The sequence below is a fragment of the Malurus melanocephalus genome, unplaced genomic scaffold (assembly GCF_030028575.1).
Source record: "Malurus melanocephalus ecotype Western Australia unplaced genomic scaffold, MMel_1.1 scaffold_285, whole genome shotgun sequence".
Lineage (NCBI taxonomy): Eukaryota > Metazoa > Chordata > Aves > Passeriformes > Maluridae > Malurus > Malurus melanocephalus.
Window position 1 is genome coordinate 166,096 of NW_026623517.1, and position 18,905 is coordinate 185,000.

Sequence of the window (18,905 nt, forward strand, 5' to 3'; positions counted from 1 at the left end):
GGCTTCTGCACTTTAAAGACAGGCAGTGATGTCTCTGTCTTGGAGTACCTTCAATCTGGTAGAAAAGTTACTTCTTATTTCCCCTGCAAAAATGCTAATCCTAACACTYCAAGGTCAAAGTCAAGGACTGTGGCTCTGGGAGAATACAAGGGTTCTTCCAAGTACTACATCTGTCAAGCTTCACAACTTAAAGTGCCAGGTTGTTTGCTCTGAAAAACAGGTTGAACGCAAATAATATATCCAGACTTTGTTACATGAGAGTTGCTTGCATTAGTGCTATTTTCTTCCTCTTTGCTACTTTGGTGGCTCAATGTATCCACTCCTTATATATTAAATTTGTAGTAGTCGGTAATTACGTGCTAAGATCACTTTTGCACAAGTATATTTTCACAACATTATAAAAATGCTCTCTGTTACTCAGATGGAGAAAACGATTGGGTAAGGGTCAACGTTGTGACAGAACGGAGCATACTTTGGCAAATTAACCTTGCTGTGGCTGGTCTRTACATACCGAGTGTGAAATGTTTAATTGAAATGGGGCAGGGAAGCTTTCTTGATAGTCCCACAAAGGGTGGAAGTGGTGGCTGCAGCTTATTTCCCACAAAAAGTTTTTTTTTTTTTTTTACCCCGCTGTATCTTGAGGAAACACAGCATGAAGAAGGGAGAAAGTGCTTGGCTTCTAAATCTGGTTCAAACTCTTCCAGCTTTTCTCTTGTTCACAGGGATGCAGTAAATACTCACAATATTTATGTTTAGCATAGTGCTTCTTTTGTTCTGCTTTTAGTCAATATCAAGATTTATTAATCCCAGTATTTTATTGATTTAATTTTCATATCAATTAATAATTATCCTTTGGCTTAATTAATCTTGATCCTGACTCCAACATAAATCAATATAAACCATCCAGGACTTATAGGCAAACAAGAAAAGCATGCTCCTAAACCACAAAATATGTAGATATGAAACAAAGTGGGCTGATGGCTAATAAAAGCCATGTTCCAGGTGAGTGCTCAGGYCTCTGGGCTGTGTGTAAAACCAGCTGGAGTCACTACCTATTCCAGGCCTCCTGTGTTAYGTTAGGTGGCTGCAGTGAATGGTGCAGAGGGTCTAATATTTCCTTGAGTGTAAAATGACTGCTGAAGTTCCACAGCGCATTTTCTAACAAATTGAAAGTAGAGCTGTTGATTCCACTTCAAGCATCAGAACGCCTGTAAATTCATTCATGAAATAACTGCTTTTAATTAGGGGCATCTCATAGCTGCTGTARCCTAAGACCAGGACAGATAAGGAATGAAGGAATGAATACAATCGTTTCTCCCCCTAATGCATTCTGGCTGAGAAATAAGATCTTCTTGGGTTTAGGAAGGCAAGAGATTTTTTTTGTCTCTTCAAATTTTTCTTAGTGATTCACAGAAAAAAAAAAAAATATAAGGTGTGATAAAACACTGAGCCGGGTCAAAAGTAAGCATAAAGTTATTATTGCTGTTGCTTAGATGCTTTAGTTTGTCACTGATAGTGGTTCCACCAGTGTCTTCTGCTGTTACTTTTATGTAAATGTACATGTGATATATTTTGCATTGATTTTCTTGAGTGGTAGTAAATGTTTTCTTTAGTAATACAGAAGCAGTATATGCAGATAACATTAACTGAAGAAACACTCCTAGAAATTAGTTTTGAAACCTCTTTAGAGAAGCCTACAAAAAAAAAGCAAGAGAGAAACGTAACACTCTGAACTCATAGACTGTTCTTATCACAAATGCAGTTGTGATTATAGGGTAGTTTTCCTGTTTAATTAGATAATAATTGAGTCAGAAACTGAGATCTGGATTTCTAAACAATGTAAATAATCACAAAGGCAGCGGTAAATGTGAGCCCGTGCTTATTCCGTTTCAGAAATTTCCAGTATCTGTTGTGCAATAAAAAGAAGTTAAAAAGAATTTTGGAAATAGTTGTCTAGTAATTTAAGAAGTGTTTCAGCTTGTGTTCATATTACTTGGTATCCTTTTGCTATTCAGCAGGAAGTTTAGAAGGAAAGAATGTGAGATTTTTTAAAGGAAATGTTTAGTGGTAATTAAGTTACTGAAAAAGATTTCAATTAATGTGTAACACCTCTTTTCCACTTGGATGATCTGGTCTGTGCTTCTAAGAAGTGTAACCACAGAATTTGCACTCCATGGAGAGCCAGAGTCCAGAGAGGTATTTGCAAGCAGTCTTTGCAGCTGGCTTGGTCCTGTGCTAATCTGGGATATCTTGCTGAGCTAAATCATCCCAATTTCAGCTGTTCCTGGACAGTAAAATTGTCGAGAAGTCCCCGATAAGTGATTGCCATGAAATCCTTGATAATGTCATATCTATGTGCRATTGTGTGAGTGTGAAGAATTTCATCTCTTTTAACACATTAACTTTTGTCCCAGATCTGGTGCCTAGGTAATGAGACTCGATTTCATATCAACAAAACAGTAGATGCAGCCATTCGGTCTGTAGTAATAGGTGGCCTATATCCAGGTATCCAGTACCGTGTGGAAGTTGCTGCAAGCACCAGTGCAGGTGTGGGAGTAAAAAGTGATCCACAGCCCATAATAATTGGTAAGTGATTGTCTGTTCCATTGTTTTGTTTTGCCTGATTTTCTTTTTTCTCTCAGAAATGCTTTCATAAATCACTTCTGGAAGCATAAAAATCCRTGGAGCAAAAGACAAGGTTTGACTAGAACTGGTTAGTTAGCTTTTACATCCCACTGCCTGATGATSTTTTGTCTGCTCTTCCTGCAGAGTTCTTGCACACAACAAAGGGAAATGTGTTCCTGAGACAAATGAGAAAATGCAAATTGCCTGATATGATGTTTTGTGGCATTATTAAATGAATTTACCACTTCTGCAGGTTGACAGATTTATGGAACAAACAGCCCAAGCTCCCTTTWCCTTCTGTTAAGATGACTGTACTATTGCCTTACTCATTCCATTGGTGCTGAAGGCACTATTTACTGTTGTTTTCTGAATGTTTAAAGTCAGTGTTTCTCATGTATCCCAAGCAGGCAAGCCTCCTCTGTCAAAGAAGAAGTGGCTTTAGATCAAATAGAGAGCAAAGGTAGCATTGTCATCCCTGCCTTTGAAATGGTTGTTTCTTAGTACTGGTCTCCATAAAGAATCACTTTGCTGACCTGAGGGAAACACAGATTTTGTTTCCTCTGAATTTTTTCCTGAGTATAAAACATAAAGGCAGGAAGAGTGTGGAAGAATAGGAGAAGCAASTCTATTTAGCAAACCTGAAATGAGCTGTGGAAAGCAGCACCTCTTTTGAGTGSAGAATACAGGAATTTTGTTCCCTTTGTCTGTATGGTCTAATTTAGTTATTACTAAAATKGACTTTGGTTTGTTTGTTTGTGAACTTTTGTTGTTACTAAATATTTTCTGACTAGAAAATGTTGTTAGTACACTGCCCCAAATGTGTAGACCCTTAGAAAAGACATCACATAAGCATTGCTTAAATGTTTAATGATATTCAGGTTCCCCATTCATCAAAACAGAAGCTGGGATGCTTCAGCTTTAAAGTCTCACTGGAGGCAGAAATACAAGAGGAGAAGTGCAGGTAGTGCTTGTTTTAGGAAAGGCAGCCACAGAAATGCCAAAAAAAAAGAGCTAAAAAAAAGATCTCTATAAGTGAAAGCAAGAAATTGAATTTYGAAAACGCAAGAAACCCAGGAGCTCTTTTTCTTATTTCACTGAGGAGTCCATCTAACTAGGCACAAAGTACACCGCATTTATTCCAATAAAGCACAGTAAGTATGTTAAGCATTTTAAGTACATGAGTGGCCTTGTGTCCTTTAAAGTTTTGTGAGTTGTGCTTGCACAAAAGGTCTTTGCTGGATAATTCCCAGAGTTCTTAGTGAAATTTATTTGTTCCTTAAATGATCCCAGAATATCTGCTTAAACAAATTTGTCTGGTGACATCTTTGCACATTAAGAGTCATTTGCRTGAAAAGTAGAGTAGTTTCTGTTTGGGTTGTTTCTGTTCTCATTTCTGTTCCCCTTGGAGAGCCCGAAGTTGGATGCATTTATTACGTATATGATCTGTGTTTTTCTTTTCTRTAGGTCCTATTTTGCTATTGGTTATGAATTGCTGGCAATTATTTCTCAGACTTTAAATTTCTATGATAAATGTAACAGTATTTAAGTGACACCATTTATTGAAAACTTGAGTTGGTACCAATGTTCGGATGGGAATCAAAGTCATAAAATATTAGGGTTTTTTTTAAATTAAATTTAAAAAATGCTAATTACATGGATTAAAAATGAGCTAATGAATAAACCTAAATAGTCATAATGAATGTGAAAACATTATGGAGTTACTGTATTATAATGGAGTTCTATATGGTCTGGTGCTTAGCTGTACCATTTAACAGCTTGCAAACAGAATGAACAGCTCCAGAAATGCTGAATTATGGAGAGACCTGGTCAGTGGTGCAGAAGAGTTAAATTGTGTTTCTAAGCAGTACAGCTTTCATTGTCATGAAGTACAGAGTGYAGCGTATAAAAGAAAAGATGTTATTTTTAAATACAGGATTCATTMTTCTAAGAAGTTCTTTTGGGTTTTTTTTCTGAAAATAACTGGTTTGTGTGTTGGATAATCAGCTATTGACCTCCCTGGGTAATTTTAGATAGCAGACCAGTGACAATCCAGAAAGTAAAAATAGGAGAATAGCGAGCAGCAGGAAGTATATTATTCCTTTAGTTAGAAATCGTCTCACTGTTACAGGGGTTTTGTGCCTGTAGTTGAAGTAGGATGCTGAAAAATTCTATGCAAGGCTCAAAGAGACTCAAGAATAAAACTTTTATGATCGCTAATGATATGCTAAAAACATTCCCTTGGAAAACTAGAAATAAAATTGGAGATAAGGGYAATGTTGGTTAATGCTGTAGCTATTACTACTCTTCATCAGTTGGCCTGTGCATTCTTACGTTCCATCACTGGCATAATAATATGAGGAACAGCTGCAAACTTTCACAGTAATAGGTACAATCGAATCTGATGTGTCTAATTAATTTTTGGTCCRACAAATTAGTTTTGTTCTTCATTACTCTCCAATGGGAGGAAGACATTATATTTCATTATGTTTTTGTCTTCAGGAACAATGGAGCGTTGCASGTCGCACACTTCCCTTGTCTATGYTCTAATTAGTTGAACTGACAGCATTGTTACACAACCACCTGCAGTATATGAAATAGTACCCTGGTACCTTGGGTGACATACTTACTACTTCTGCTTAAATATTATATAAAGAAGTACAAAACTAATGCAGTTTGTTTCCCCAGCCCCCAACAATTATATTAATTTTATCAAAAGTCAGTGGGTAGCATTCCTCTGTCTCCATTTATTTCTCCATCATCAAATTCACAAAGCATTTTTTATTTTGACATTTAAATGAATTATTACTTTTGCAGTTGTAATTTCTAGGCACAGAAGGGTAAGAGCAAACAGCCAGACTGCAAACTTTAGAAGGTAATTTGGAGACAGATTGTATCTTCCCCTGGCAGAGAGGCAGAGCATGCAGTCCACTGAATCCCCAGGCTCTTTGCAGTTTGCTCTCATGCCCKCCATTTTCAAAAGACTGTCTTCTGGTCTTACAGAAGACAGGATGCTTGGAGGTTGCTGGAGGCTTTAGTGAGAAGAACTTGCTCTTGAATCCAGGAGCATYCACTCCCAAAGCCAGTGTCTCCAAAGCACTTCCCTGCCTGCTCTTCTCCTTGGTAGTGCTTCTGCCTCTGAAGCAGTGCCAGCACAACCTCTTTCCTCACTGTCCCCCTGCTTTGGCCTCTCTTCCAAAGGGCACAGAAATTAASTGCAAGTTAATGGTAATTAGAGCAACTCCAACTCCCATGCTGATTTCTACTAGAAAATCGATTTTGTGTCTGGAAGAGCATGGCATGAAGAGCCCCTTTCTATTAGTTTTACTGTCAGCACTTCCTCTTTCAGCACTGGGGTGCACCTATGGATTGGTTCCATGGACAGAAAACCTGTGGAAAATCAGATAAAGGAGCCACTGCTGCCTCCTTTCTTTCCTTGCCACAGCTGCTCACTCAGTTTCATTCTCRCTTGCTGCATCAGTCCTGGAAACCATTGGGCCTTTGAACATTTCAGTTTTACTGCAATGTTCAACCACCTTAATGTGTGTGATAGACTGATAACTGAGAATCACAGTGTTTGCATCTTCTTTGTCTCAGTAAAATAGCTACTCTTGCAGCTCTCAGCATGCATGCAGGCATCTGGTAATATTGCATAAACATTTCAAGGACTGAGCTATATAAATGCTTTTACCAAAAATGATGGATAATCTTTCACGAATTTCAAAACTGCAGATGTGGGCAGTTTATGTAAATATACATAGATTTTTTTTTTTTTTGTTAGGTATGTTCTGCATTTGTTAGGTATGTTCTTAATTTTAGAACTATTTCTGACAATTTGAAAGTGCTGGCCCAAAAACTGGATGCTTTAGTATCTCCTGGACTTCTATTCAGATTTTTATGAGTATTTGTTTTCAAGCCAAACGCCAAGCTTTTTCTTTTAGAAAAGATCCCTTTTAGAGAAAGAGGGGCAAAACACCAGTGGGAGCATCTACTGAAATTCACAGTTTCCTACTGTTATATACAATTTAAGGTCCTATATAGTAATTTTTTTGATGCATGTCACTTTAATTAGTATTCCAAGTAATAATTATTTCTTGCAGGTTGATGTTAAGAATTTGTCAYGCATATTCTAGGTGAAAAAATAGCATCTGTTGCTGTGATTGTTTAGTGCTAGCAGTTAACTGTGTGATTTTCTGCTTTGTTCAAAGATGATACACTTAGAATTTGTATGAACTGTTTTCCTCTTGAAATAATTGCTGGMAAATGTGTCTTTGCCCCAGTGGAAAGTATGTTTATTTTATTGTTTATTTCAAATTTGGAAACTAGCATTCAGGAAAAACAAATGAGTTAAGTAAGTATTTTTTGCCTTCTCATGATGTAGCATATTTTGTATTTGGATTACTCATTTGGAAAAAGCTATTTATCGATTGCTTGATTTATATTTTTATTAGTTTCCTGTGATCCATTTTCTCATTATTGTATTCTGTCTCTAATTATGGAKAAACAAACTAACAAATATGAATATTGTTTGAAAACCCTCTGGATTTGCATCTGTTAGACTTGRGAGTGTGCTATAGGTCACATCTTTGCAAATATATGTTTGTAAAATGGCTATGGATTTACTCTCTAGAAACACTGAGTTTCTRGTGTGCATTGCTGCTTCTTAAAGTTCTTCTGCTGTGGGTCATTTTTTTGASATCCRTGACTATKCTTTAAAAAAATTTARTTTGTAGTTCTGGTTCCTCTCTGCRWTACAGAAACCCCAATAACYRCATTCTGTTCAATTTMTTGTGTGCAGGAGGTCGTAAYGAAGTTGTCATCACCGAAAATAACAACAGCATAACTGAGCAAATCACAGATGTGGTCAAGCAGCCTGCCTTTATAGCTGGCATTGGTGGTGCATGTTGGGTCATTCTGATGGGCTTCAGCATCTGGCTCTACTGGCGAAGAAAGAAGAGGAAGGGGCTCAGCAATTATGCTGGTAAGAGCAGTGACTTCGTTGCCATCTCACCAGGTGCTATCATGAYGAGAACAGGGGCTACTAAACCTACCTAAAAACCACATTGATCTTACAGCACAAGAGTYCTGGGTGACTTCTGTTTGCTTGTTTTAAATGTATGCTGTGAAATTGCTGGTGTATGAGAAGCTTTAAATGCACTGCTCGGTACCACATTTCATCATTAYCATAAGGCAGTATTTTTACATCCCCAGCATGGCTAGCATAAAAAAAAAATACAAAGAGGATTAATTGTTCCTCTTGTCCTTTGCTGAAAAGGCACTCTGTTGTCAGTGCAGCATCCTTTATATATTCAAATATGAGTTAGACAAGACCCTTACAAAGAAAGTTAAAGAGTAACTGTCTTCTCCTTCTTCATTCCTGTGCAATTCCTCTGAAGCCATGTGCTTGGGAAATAAATAAATGTACTTAATCGGTGACTTCATGCCTGTAGCTGGAAAASTGATGTATTAGAGAAGTGTGGTCAAAATGTACTTAAGGCAGAAGTCATAAACAGTTTTGTCTCGGTGGTAGAACAACTTGGAATGCTGTCTTTTATTAAATGTTTCCTCCAGTTATAAATTAGTTTTTGAAAACTACRTTTGGAAAATTAAATATACTCGCCAAATGAAAATATTTTCATCTTTCCTCAACATGTTGGCTTTGTGTATTACTCTGTTTTCAGAATTCTTATGAATTTTTAGGAAATCAGGTGAGTTGTCRTAAAGTGGGTCACTCTGAAGCCTAATAYGAAACACAAAATTCCCCAATTCTTMWACTATTGCAGTGGGTTCTCTTGTAGTTCTTATTAACACTTAAAACAAGATTTTCCCGGTTAAGGACACAGCATATTCAGTGTTGACATTATATCACACTAAAGTTACACAAGTGCCCTTCTATTTACCATTAATCACATGTGAACCCAAGAACTCAGGTTCCCTAAATGGCTGAACAGCAACTGACCAAAAACCCAGCAGTCACAGCCAAACTGTCCCCAGTTCAACTTAACCATCATCAGACTCCTCAGGGTCCTGATTGGGCTCACTAAACCAGCAGGAAAGTATTCCATGCTACATTTGTTTTCTAGTGGCTTAGTGAAAGGTGAAGAACACATCAGACAGTGGGAGATAGAGGAAGGAGAGACCAGTGGCTTTTGGACCTTCTTGGCTTTTGTGGACTCTCACTTTGTGTCGCCACATGGCCTCTGCCATTCATAGGTTGTGCTTTTTCCCAAATTGTTTTTTTTCTTTAACATCAGTGAATTCTACTGTCTGGGATGTGGGAAAGTGTTAACTGAGAAACTAACATATATCTCACATGCTTACASATGGGTGGGTTTATATCCTAGATCCCAAGATTTTTCATACTAGAGACAGCTGTGCTGTAATTCCTCTTAGGAAATAGTCCTGCCTAAAGCTTTGGACACAAGCTGGGTGTAGACTTTTCTTAAAAAGGAGAATTATTAGTCCTGTAATGTGAGTTGGCATACTGGGGTGACGGAGAATTGAGAGCAGTCTTTAATAGCTTAAAGAACGTAGCTGTAAATAATTATAAACAGCATGTCTTGTGCAACTCATTCCTTTTCATGGTGTTTTCTGCATCTAAGTGTGATGTGAGCATTGACTGCATCATGAAATTGTGTATGCTTTCATCAAGGAAAGTCGGTAACAGATCATGCTTCAAAGTTCATCCTAACGTTCACAACTTGGAGAACAGCATGTCCACACAGAGAGTCTTCAAATGTGACAGAATTCACTGCTCATCTTTCCAACCACCATTTCTCATTGGCTGCTGGCTGGTTAGTGCTTTAAGCTCAGCTGTTATGTCCTGCTTATGATATCCAACCCAAACTGAGTAATTTCCAGAGGAAACTCSTGCCCTGCAATTAGTGCTTTTTGTCAGGGTGTGTAACTCACAATGTGTTTGCTTTCTTGTTTTGCAGTTCAGTCCTTCACCTTCACCCCTGCAGGTACTGTCATTAGTCTGTCTCTTACTTCACCAACACATCATTGCAAGCATTAGCTATCCAAGTGTTAAAGAACGTGTGAGATATGCAGAATCAAAACCAAGTACAAGGACAAATACTCTGGCTGCCTATGTATGATAAAAATGTAGCATTCATTCCCCTTCTAATTCCATGGGAAAGTAAAATCTACCACCATTAATGTCTCTGTCACTATAATTYTGCATACTTACTCATCTCATACAATGCAGTTTTAAAAGTAATTTACAGGACCARATGCTTGAACTACCTTAACATAAACAAGCATTATTCATGTGTAACTGAATTTTGATTTTAAAGCCCAAACAGTTTTGGAGRTCCAAGTGGAGAAATTGAACTTTCCTCTGCTTTAACTCTTGGTTATGTTTGCCTTACCATGAGGTGTTCAGGCCTTTTGACAATCTAGTCACTAATCGATGCATTCATTGCCTTTACAGGGTTTTTGAAATTGAAATGTTTGGGTTTTTTTCTCACTACCCAGCTCAGAGCTGGTGCCCTATTTTTCTTATCTTTAACAAAGATAGCATAAGGTAGGCTTTTATCATAACCATGGTTAAAGATCTGTGAAGGATAAACGAAGTGTGGCCGAAACAGCAGGTTGCAAACAGCTTATTCAACATATGGATAGCCARGAAAAACAGAGTATACAATTAATAGTAATAATTAATACAAACAATTAGCTTCTRCTCTCATACTTAATCTCAAGATTTAGAAACTGAAAAATAATTGTACCTCAGTGTTACAGTGTAAGAGGCTGATAAATCTCAGCATTTTCCAGCAGAAATCTGTAGAGATTTTTGGATGCAGTTTGGCCACTCAGTTGCCTTTAGCAGAGCTATCTCCTCATGCTCAGTAGCTCCTTGCTCACTCTGGCTTGTCTTCAGCCACAGCTTCTGTGTTCAGCTCAGGAAAGAGCAGGTGACCAAAGGTGGTGGTCTCAGCCCCAGGAGCCCATGACATTCTGAGGGAGAAATCTYCTTGTGGAAATGCTCCYCTAGGATTACTCCTGAGCTTCCACRCAGATTTGGTCAGGTTAGTGTAAGATGGCACAATGCATCTTATCCTAAACACCTCACTGGCTTTTCTTTGAGWTGCAACACAGGATCTTTTCCAAAATTACATAACACATCATTTCATTTGCTTCCTGTGACTGTGCCACTGCCAGGTGTCTTGAACTGTGGTGAGTTTTCACCTTTGTGTTTGTAGCACCCTTTGGCATGACACTGGGTTGTGCTGGAGCCATAGGGACTGTGCATGATTTAGTGCTGTTGATCCACATATGCTGGGCAACTGGGATGTGTCAGAGGCACTGCCAARAATGTGCTGTTTTCAAAGCAGTTTTGGCATCTTGTGGATTTTGTAGAACTATTTAATTTCCTGGCCTATAATAACTTTTGGAGGCATTGAGAACCTAAGTCCTCCAGTAGTTGAGTACACAAAAAAACCCATTAGTTTCAAAAAATGTTTTCCTTATGACAGAACATGGTCCATGTTTTRTATCTTTAGATCCAGAGTTCCATAACAAACAGTGCTAATTCTCTAATATTTGAATTTGCCTTTGATAATATCTTTTTRAAAAACATGCCTATGCTTGTTGAGGTTTGATACACTCAACTGTGTGTTGTTCCCTTCAAAGTTATGATTCATGAAAAGTTTAGGTTTAGATACAATTATTTAGACAGTGGTATGAAGCTTTCAGAATCTCCTCAGAGACAGCTGTCAATGAGTTTTTACTAAAGAGGAATTTATCATAATGTACTCAGATTTTAGAAGGTGCACACTTTTTGTTCAGACATCTGCTTTAAATTTTTCCTTCAGAGAGTTGCAGAACATGCAGATTTGAATTTGTGATAGAGAATTGAATCTATTAGCRGAACATTCCTATACTTTATTTCACACGTGGAAAAAAAAATGCCCCGTTATTTCTGATGTGAGCATTTTTTGTTTGTTTTTCTTCAGCTGAATTCTCTGYAGAACATAGAATACTAAAAATAGTCTTTTAGAACTCCAAATCCTGCAGTTTTGTAATTACTTGCTAAAAATAATTTAGTTTATAGTCATTTTCAGTTTATGGGACATTCACTAGGACCATTTGTTATTTGTATTCTGCTATTAGGCTCCTAAGATATGCAGTTTCTGCTTTGTGACTAAACAACTACAACATGTATAGGAGAAGAGCAAACAGCAAATGTCAGGCAGTCGGTAATGATTTGTGTCAGAGGAGAATAACTGATTGAGTTAAATACTCTAGGCTTTCTGTCTTTGTGAGCATTTTCATAAGCACTGATCAATGGCTCAGATGGTCACAAATAAAGTGACATTGCTAATCATAGCTGAATATTTTAGTGTTTTTCAGCTGAACTGACTCCAGTAGTCACTGAGCCACAATTCTGTGCATGGCTGTTCTTCCACTTCCCTTTCCCSTATTATGATTCTCAGTAATATCAGTGCTACAAAACATAAAATTTAGCCAATATGTTTGTTAGAGTACTGTTGGTAAGTAGTAGTGCCATCATCTGCCACTGTASAAGAACTATGCATTTTTGTGACCATCACATACTGTCAGCAAAGCCAGCTCTGGCACAGACACACTAAACTCGATTGTTACCCCTTTTCAACCATCTCTCCTGTAATATAAAGGATGTATTGGTCTTACTTTTGTGAGTTTCTGTGAAAGCTAAAGTACTGCGGTACTGGTTTGGCTTTTCTTATTTATTTATTYATTTATTTAATTTTTATGGCTACCCTTTACTCAGATTGCCTGGACTGCACTGTGGGCTTCCATGTGATACAAAGATACAGGACACAAAAAAGATGTCTGACCGCTTCTTGTATAACAGATGGATTATTTCAATACTGTATTACAGTAACAGATCAGAATTTGTTTATACTGGAAGTTGCAAGTCTCTTTTCACATTTCTGTGAAAAGCCATGGGATCCATTTGTAGGGGAAAAAAAGAGAAATTTAATTTATCTGCTTATCTTTCCTATGCCCTCAAACTTGTTGTGCCAGTACCCACTCACCTGAATATTCAGGTGTTTGCAAGTGTCTAGGCCATCAGTCATGCAAAAAAAGCAAATATGTATTTTAACTTATGAGTAGGTAAGCTTATTTAGTGACTAGTGCTCCTTGGGATTAAAAGATTTCATGAAACTCAGTAAACAGAAAACAAATTAAAAATAGATAGAGAATCRTGGAATGCTACACATTTTGTGTGCAACTCCTGAAACTGTTAAATGAGGATAAACCATATGACAGAATCATCCAAAGGTAGACAGAAGATTTGATGGAATTTTTATGTGCTGATTATCTGTTCTGAGTTAATGCTTATTAAAAGAGGATTAATCTACATTCATATTTGAGGAACAGCTTATCAGTAAAAGGAATGAGACTTGGCTGGCAACATTAAAGTTTTCATTTGCAGTAGGAAAATGTGGCCTACTAGAGATAGGCATAGAGAAAGCTTTCTAAAGCTTCCTTGCCTCAGAATGTCGACTTACTATACATTCATATTTTTCCAATTCTAGCAGGCATGAAGATTAAGTTTAACCTTGTCAGATAATATTAGTAAATGGTTTTGGTACCTCCTTATATATTTAATAAAAAGCCTGTGAAAAGCTCCTTAATGTATGCTGGTTTTCACACAAATATATACAATATAATTTCCTGAAATATTTATGCATTTAAAATGCACTTTGGATTATATTTCTGCATTTTTAGAGTCCTTGAAGTATAAGCTGGTGGGGATTCCTTCAAAATCTCTCTATGCAGAGGTTATTTTTTCATCTTCTTTTGAAAACCAATCTCATCCCTGCAGGTCTTCAGCCTTTCTAAGAACATGTATCAGATGCAAAGACTGCTGAAAGAGCTTTTTTGCTTCCTTGGTGATAAAAAGAAAGGGAGATGGGTGGGTCAGTGATAGGGACATCCTTCCCTTTCCTCTTCTTCTATTGCCCCTTGAAATTGCTCTGCTGCCTTTTGAAGTGGAGACAGGATGAATAAAGCCAGCTGTCGGTGTGTTTTATTTTTACAGTGACATCCACAAGCCTGYATTGCATTAAGTATGCTCCTATTCAGGCATTTAGACTTGTTTTGTAATTGCAGAAATCAAACTGCAGGCAAAAACGCTGACAAACTGTATGGCAGGAAAGATAAACATAGTGCTTGTGTTGGCAGCCTGACCATATCTTGTGTTGTTAGCTGTCTTGGCTTTCACAACATTGATGCTGAAAGAAYGGCCCCTTCTCTATCCAGCCTCAGGTAGCCCATTTATGGATGGCATCAGGAATATGGAGGGTTTTGTGCCATCCCAGTAACACAGCCACACAGGAATTTTGTCAAGCTTGATTGGTATGCCAAAGCCTTTCCCACGAGGCATTTTTGAATAAATAAAATGCTTTCTTGTTTATTTTCTCAATAAGATTATAACCATGCATATGTTGGTATGTGGGGTGAAGGGTAAATAAAAGAACCTGTGTTTTTTCCTAATCCATACACATCACAAAAACTACGCAGTCTGCACCAGGAAAAACTATTACACTGCAAGATGAACCCTTCTTCTGAAAATGATGCTTGTATTGGGAGGGTGCAAGCTTACTTAACACACAAAATAAAATTTAAAAAAAAAAACAGAAAAAAATCCCAAAAACATGAAACAGTTCCTACCTTCAGGTCACAGAAGAAAAAGGARCAAAWTCTGTGAATCTTGTTTTTWTCTCAACAATCCTATGCCACAGCCAACCTGCAGCAATTATGGCTCAAGCAAAGAGGTTTCTAGGTCATGTCCTCTTGATGCATTTCTCACAGCATGCCTGGGAGTGTTTCCATACCTGCCTACACASAAAATAAAATGTGTGGGCCAAACTGCTGCAATCTTCTACTAACTCCTCCGTTTCAGCTTTGCTTTATAAAGGTACACAGTGATATAAACATTATGTAGTGCRCAAATATTTGTTGGGCTTTTTTTCTCCCCATACAGCATGCACATTTCAAATCTCAYACAGCTGTACCTGTTATACAAGTGGTAAAAAAATTACTTCACAATAATTTCCGGTAGATGACAGTCCAAACAAGAGCATTAATCTAAACATTTTTCAGAAAATATGTTTTACTGCAATTYCCTTAGATCTCTAAACTTTATTTATAAAGGTTGTTACCCAACCTTTATTTCTCATTTTCCTTTTTCCTTGTCACTTTGACAAATGCAGAAAGTTGGAGAAATTGAGTACTAAATTTGGAGGGGAGGAGGGGAAAGGAAACAGCATCTAATATACTTTTGACCAAGATACTTGGAAACAAAGCCAGGCAATACCCAGATCTTTGCATWTCCACGAATGATATGCACAGCACTTCAGATTATTCACTTTTGAGCAATGAGTGATACAGTCAATTTGCAGCCTGTTAGATACCACGTGAATGAAAGGAGCATTGCCTCTAAAATTAATTACCCACAATGTTTTAGCATGTCTTGTTTTTCAAAGCAGACCTTTATTTAGTACTTTCCATACTTGCATTTTGATTTTCTTTTCATTAATTGGTTTGATTACAGCCTTTCAAAATGCAGCTATTAACCATTTTGATGTGACATATGACTGCAGTGATTTTCTGATATTGGTATTAGTCTGCTGTGCAGTGAAGGGTAATTAATCACCCTACTATTCTTCCAGCAGAGCTTCCAGAGGGGCCAATTTTGTCCTCTTTGGTGAATGTAGACTGTGAAATTACCCTAGGAGTTAATAAAGTAATGAGAATTCTATAAGGTATCGAAAGAGTTTTCCCAGTGACTTTATGTCATTGCTTATTTTTTTAATGAACACAGAATTTGTATTGGGTGTGGTAATTCTGTCTGCTTAGAGTAGTGYATAAAGTAGAAAGCCCAATCCTGAGTTAGCATAGTTTGGACTAATATTTGGAAAATCTTGCAAACAGTCTGGGAGKTATAGTTTAATGATGGTAATGCCTGTCTTACAAAGGTAAATAGTATTTCCAAATGAAGGTCTATTTCAAATTAAGCTGGCCGTAAACTCTTCCATTCCTCACTGAAATTCAAACCCTCATCTTGTCAGGGGCCTGTAAGGATGCAGGTGTCCAGGACWCTGGTATAATTTAATAGTCTGCCTTATCTATGCCTGACAATAAATAATGGGATATTGCCACTGAGAACCAGAGTAGTCTGTTGGCCTTGATTCAAAATATTTGCCAGTGTCTCAAAAAGGATCATCAAATGTTGTCAATTAGCATCTCACCAGTAATGTGGGTTTACCTATAYTGCCCTGAAATGTAATCCTGTTAATAAGATAGATAAGGGAGAGGCTGGTTTTTGTCAAACACCCATAAATGGAGACATAAAAACAATTGTTTCCCTCTGATTATGTCCTTGGCATCCCCCATGGATGGAAGACTGGAAATACATTTTCTTCCCAGTGACAGTGGCATGAACACATTTCTGTGTGGGTGCTAGTTTTTCAGCTGTACTTCTAATGGAAAAGGTGCAGCTGGGTGCTTTTTTCCATCCCTTCAGCTGTAATAGAGCTGCCACCTCTTTGTGTTTGTCCTGGGAAATGGCATATTTGTGTGGTGACATTATATTACTGCATTACGACATGATGTTATTAACTCGCTGCTGCAGTGTCGTTATGTACCGAAGCAGAAGCATGCCAAGAAAACAATTTCATCGCATGGCTCAGCCTTGCAATGCAAAGTCACACGAAGGGGCCTGTGGAGAATTCAGGCTTTTTGCCCAAGTGGCTTCTTTGCCTTGCAAGGTACAGAGCAAGGTGGTGTCAAACAGGAATGTGCAGTGAAATCCTAAATGAACTGCAACCCTGATGGGCTTGAGCCTTTTCTTATGATTTCTGTAGTTTATTGTGGGATGATGCCAAGAGGCCTCCAACCTCAGACACTGAGCAGTTTGAATTGTTGCTTTGAATTATTACTAATTGACTTTTCCCTGTCTTATATGTGTGTGTGTGTGTGTGTGTGTGTACATTTGTTTGTTTTGTTTTTTCCGACCAAAACACAGTCACTTTCCAAAGAGGAGATGGAGGACTCATGAGCAATGGAAGGTATGTTTCTTTGTATAAAGGTCTTCCCATTGCATTTTTTTTAAAATAAGAGATCTGAAAAGTGCTGTAGGTGATGCATTTGGGTCATATCCCATCACTGGGAAGACTGATAGCCCTAGGAGGAGTTAAGTAGCTTACCACAAGGTTTAATGACCTATCTGTTGTGCACTTTGGAGGAATCAAGCCCAGATGTTTCATATCTCCCAGATGTCCTGGAAGAAATGAGTAGTAAATATCACAAAGAAYGTGTTCATTTGTTACTGGGATGTTTATTGCATTAATTAGACATTAGCAAATGAAGTTGCTGTTGTTTAAGACTCCTTATTGGCTCCCCCTAAATTGCTGTGAGTGAACAATTACACTTAATCGATCACAAAATAAATGATTCATGGATGATGAATAGGCTGTAGATTGATAGGACTGGATTCCGCAACTTTGGCTACTCAATTGAAATTGATAAAAGCTGATAACGGGCTCATATATCCTCATCTATTTTCCCTTTGCCAATATGGAGATTGTAATTAGGCCCTGGTAATAACTTCCAATCTCCTGTTTAATCAATATTTTAGCAAAAAGAGATTAGGCCTAATGAGAGGGAGTAGATGTGGCAAGAATGCGGCTGGGTCTTCTTATTGCCATTTCCATGGAAACCAATGTTTCTCTTAGGGATTGTTCCAGGCAGGGGTCTATAATGTTCAATGATGGGAGATGTTGCTCCAACTTCATGAGTGCTTTAATAACCTAGGAAAACTGCAGACCTGTGCRTGGCTTTGTGTTTTTGTTTGGGAGATAAGGGCGTCTGCAGCAAATGATTTGTTTTCCCTGCTAAATACAAATACAAACAATCCACCTGCCTTGCTAAATTCCTGTCTATCCTGGGGTGAGAGAGACATGATGCCTTCTGGCCTGAGTGTSCCTTCTCTTTCACCGTGCTCACTGTTTAATGCTGCTCTCGAAGCTGGAAGTTGCAGGGGTATAAAAGCCATGCAGCAGTGGCACACAGAGATAGCTGTGGACCTCCCATTAATCCTACTCAAACCTGTTTGTCTCTAAAGCATCCAAGAGTGCTCAAAGAAAGAGTTACCAGCCTGCAGATGACAGGCATACATTTGGGATGCAAGGGAAGGAAGAAATAGTAGCCCAAAGTCCTGGAAATGGCTGATATGGAGCAATCAGTTTGAGTGATGGCTCCCTTGAGGTGGTAATTTATCATTCAGCCCTGGTGTAGGATCCCATGATGGCACTGCCTAACTCCTGTTTCACACAGACAACAGAGTTCATTTGGATTCTGGCAGAGTCACGACGGATGCCTGGTCCCACTTCTACTGACAAAGTTGATTTGTATATAACCTTAATTAACTGCTCAAGGTCTTTAAATCATCAAAGGCTACATAATTGTAATCTGAAATAAATTAAAGTTTCCTAAACTCTTAGTTACGTATGGTGGTAGAAGAACAGTGATATGGCTTCTTTGATCACTACTTGTCTCACAGATACTGTAATTTTAAATATATATGTATATATATTTGTGTGTATATCTCCTTTTCTTATTCTGCTTCAGCCGACCAGGTCTGTTGAATGCAAGTGATCCCAGTTATCCTTGGCTTGCAGACTCTTGGCCTGCCACAAGTCTGCCAGTAAATAACAGCACTAGTGGACCCAATGATCTTGGGAATTTTGGTCGTGGAGGTAGGTTTCTTTTTCTTAAGTCTCCTTACATTATAAAATAGGCTTCCATTAGTTAACATCTACGATGAATGTTGTATWAGATTTTTAACATTACGGTTCTTTCTGTGTGTTTGTTTCTTTCTGGATTTGATTGAAAATTGACTTTAAAATGTTCCTTTTGCTTTATCTCTTTTTACTTATTTAGAAGTTTGTAATTTGCCTTACAGTGGTGACACAGGGTCTCCTTATGATGTCAAGGGAAGTCTATTTGTGACTCAAGCTCATTCCCTATAGTGTGGAGATGAACAATCTGCTGTGCAGGGCAGTATAGCTGAGGATGGGGAATGTCTGTAAGAGCAGAGAACACAAGGGATGCAGGAAGGATGTTCCTTCAGCAGAAGGACRTGAGAATATTGTTTCTGTCACCTTCCCCATCCTCTTCCTGCTGAGGGCCTACTTTCAGTCTCAACCAAAATCCATGAAGAAAACTTTAAAGGTCTTCAACAACTTTGTTTTTCATTGGAGGAAAGGATACATAAAAGGGAACTATTT

General features: G+C 38.0%; 1 protein-coding gene across 1 annotated transcript in view; it reads left to right on the forward strand.

Moving 5' to 3' along the window:
* ROBO2 (roundabout guidance receptor 2) overlaps positions 1 to 18,905 on the forward strand; it is a 168,734-nt gene that overhangs the window by 97,584 nt on the left and 52,245 nt on the right. Inside the window, exons 16-19 of the mRNA XM_057376620.1 lie at positions 2,415 to 2,586; positions 7,421 to 7,603; positions 16,643 to 16,685; positions 18,247 to 18,374. Of these exons, the coding sequence (XP_057232603.1) occupies positions 2,415 to 2,586; positions 7,421 to 7,603; positions 16,643 to 16,685; positions 18,247 to 18,374 (526 nt within the window). The remainder of the gene's footprint in view (positions 1 to 2,414; positions 2,587 to 7,420; positions 7,604 to 16,642; positions 16,686 to 18,246; positions 18,375 to 18,905) is intronic.